Source organism: Atta colombica, unplaced genomic scaffold, assembly GCF_001594045.1.
Source record: "Atta colombica isolate Treedump-2 unplaced genomic scaffold, Acol1.0 C654787, whole genome shotgun sequence".
Taxonomy (NCBI): domain Eukaryota; kingdom Metazoa; phylum Arthropoda; class Insecta; order Hymenoptera; family Formicidae; genus Atta; species Atta colombica.
In genome coordinates, this window is record NW_017258804.1 from 1 (window position 1) to 826 (window position 826).

Genomic DNA, 826 nt, shown 5'->3' on the forward strand with positions numbered 1-826 from the left:
AATATATATAATAATATAACTTAAAAATTTTTCCTATTATAATTACTATTACTATTATTAAAATCCCAATCATACATCTTATTAAAGTAACTAATTTTTCTAATAAAGGTAGATAAACTATATAATAATCAAAATAAAAAATTCAATTAATTACAGATCCTACTATCACTCTTAATAACATTATAAAAACTATCGAAATATTAATTATTTTATCTTCCTTAATATACACATACCTATAAAATTTAAATCTTCTATTAAAAAATATATAATAAAAAAATCGCAATGAATATGATACTGTTAATGACAATGATATAATCATCAATATTAACATAAATAAATTTAATTTCCTCCTATAAATAATTTCTATAATTAAATCTTTTCTATAAAATCCAGCCATAAATGGTATCCCCCTCAAAGCTATTCTAGAAATTATTAACCTTATTATTACATAAGGAATTACCTCATTTAAGTTACCTAATAATCGAATATCTTGAGTATTCTTTATTAAATGAATAACTGCCCCAGCAGCCATAAATAATATAGATTTAAAAATCGCATGAACTAATAAATGATAATAAGCTATTATTCTATATCCAAATCTTAAAACTATCATTATTAAACCTAACTGCCTTAAAGTAGACAACGCAATAATTTTCTTAAAATCATTCTCAAAATTAGCTATAAGTCCTGATATAAATATTGTAAGAATAGAAATAAAACTTAAAATCACCCTAACTTCTGTCTCTATTAAAAAATTATTAAATCGAATTATTAAATATACCCCAGCAGTTACTAATGTAGATGAATGTACTAAAGCCGAGACAGG

General features: G+C 21.8%; 1 protein-coding gene across 1 annotated transcript; it reads right to left on the reverse strand.

The window, feature by feature from the left end:
- Positions 1–33: 33 nt before the first annotated feature.
- Positions 34–820, reverse strand: LOC108685858 (NADH-ubiquinone oxidoreductase chain 5-like; the record flags this gene model as incomplete). Its single annotated transcript, XM_018191249.1, has 1 exon — positions 34–820. A coding segment is annotated over one exon (678 nt), but the record flags the coding sequence as incomplete, so codon positions are not given.
- Positions 821–826: the final 6 nt, after the last annotated feature.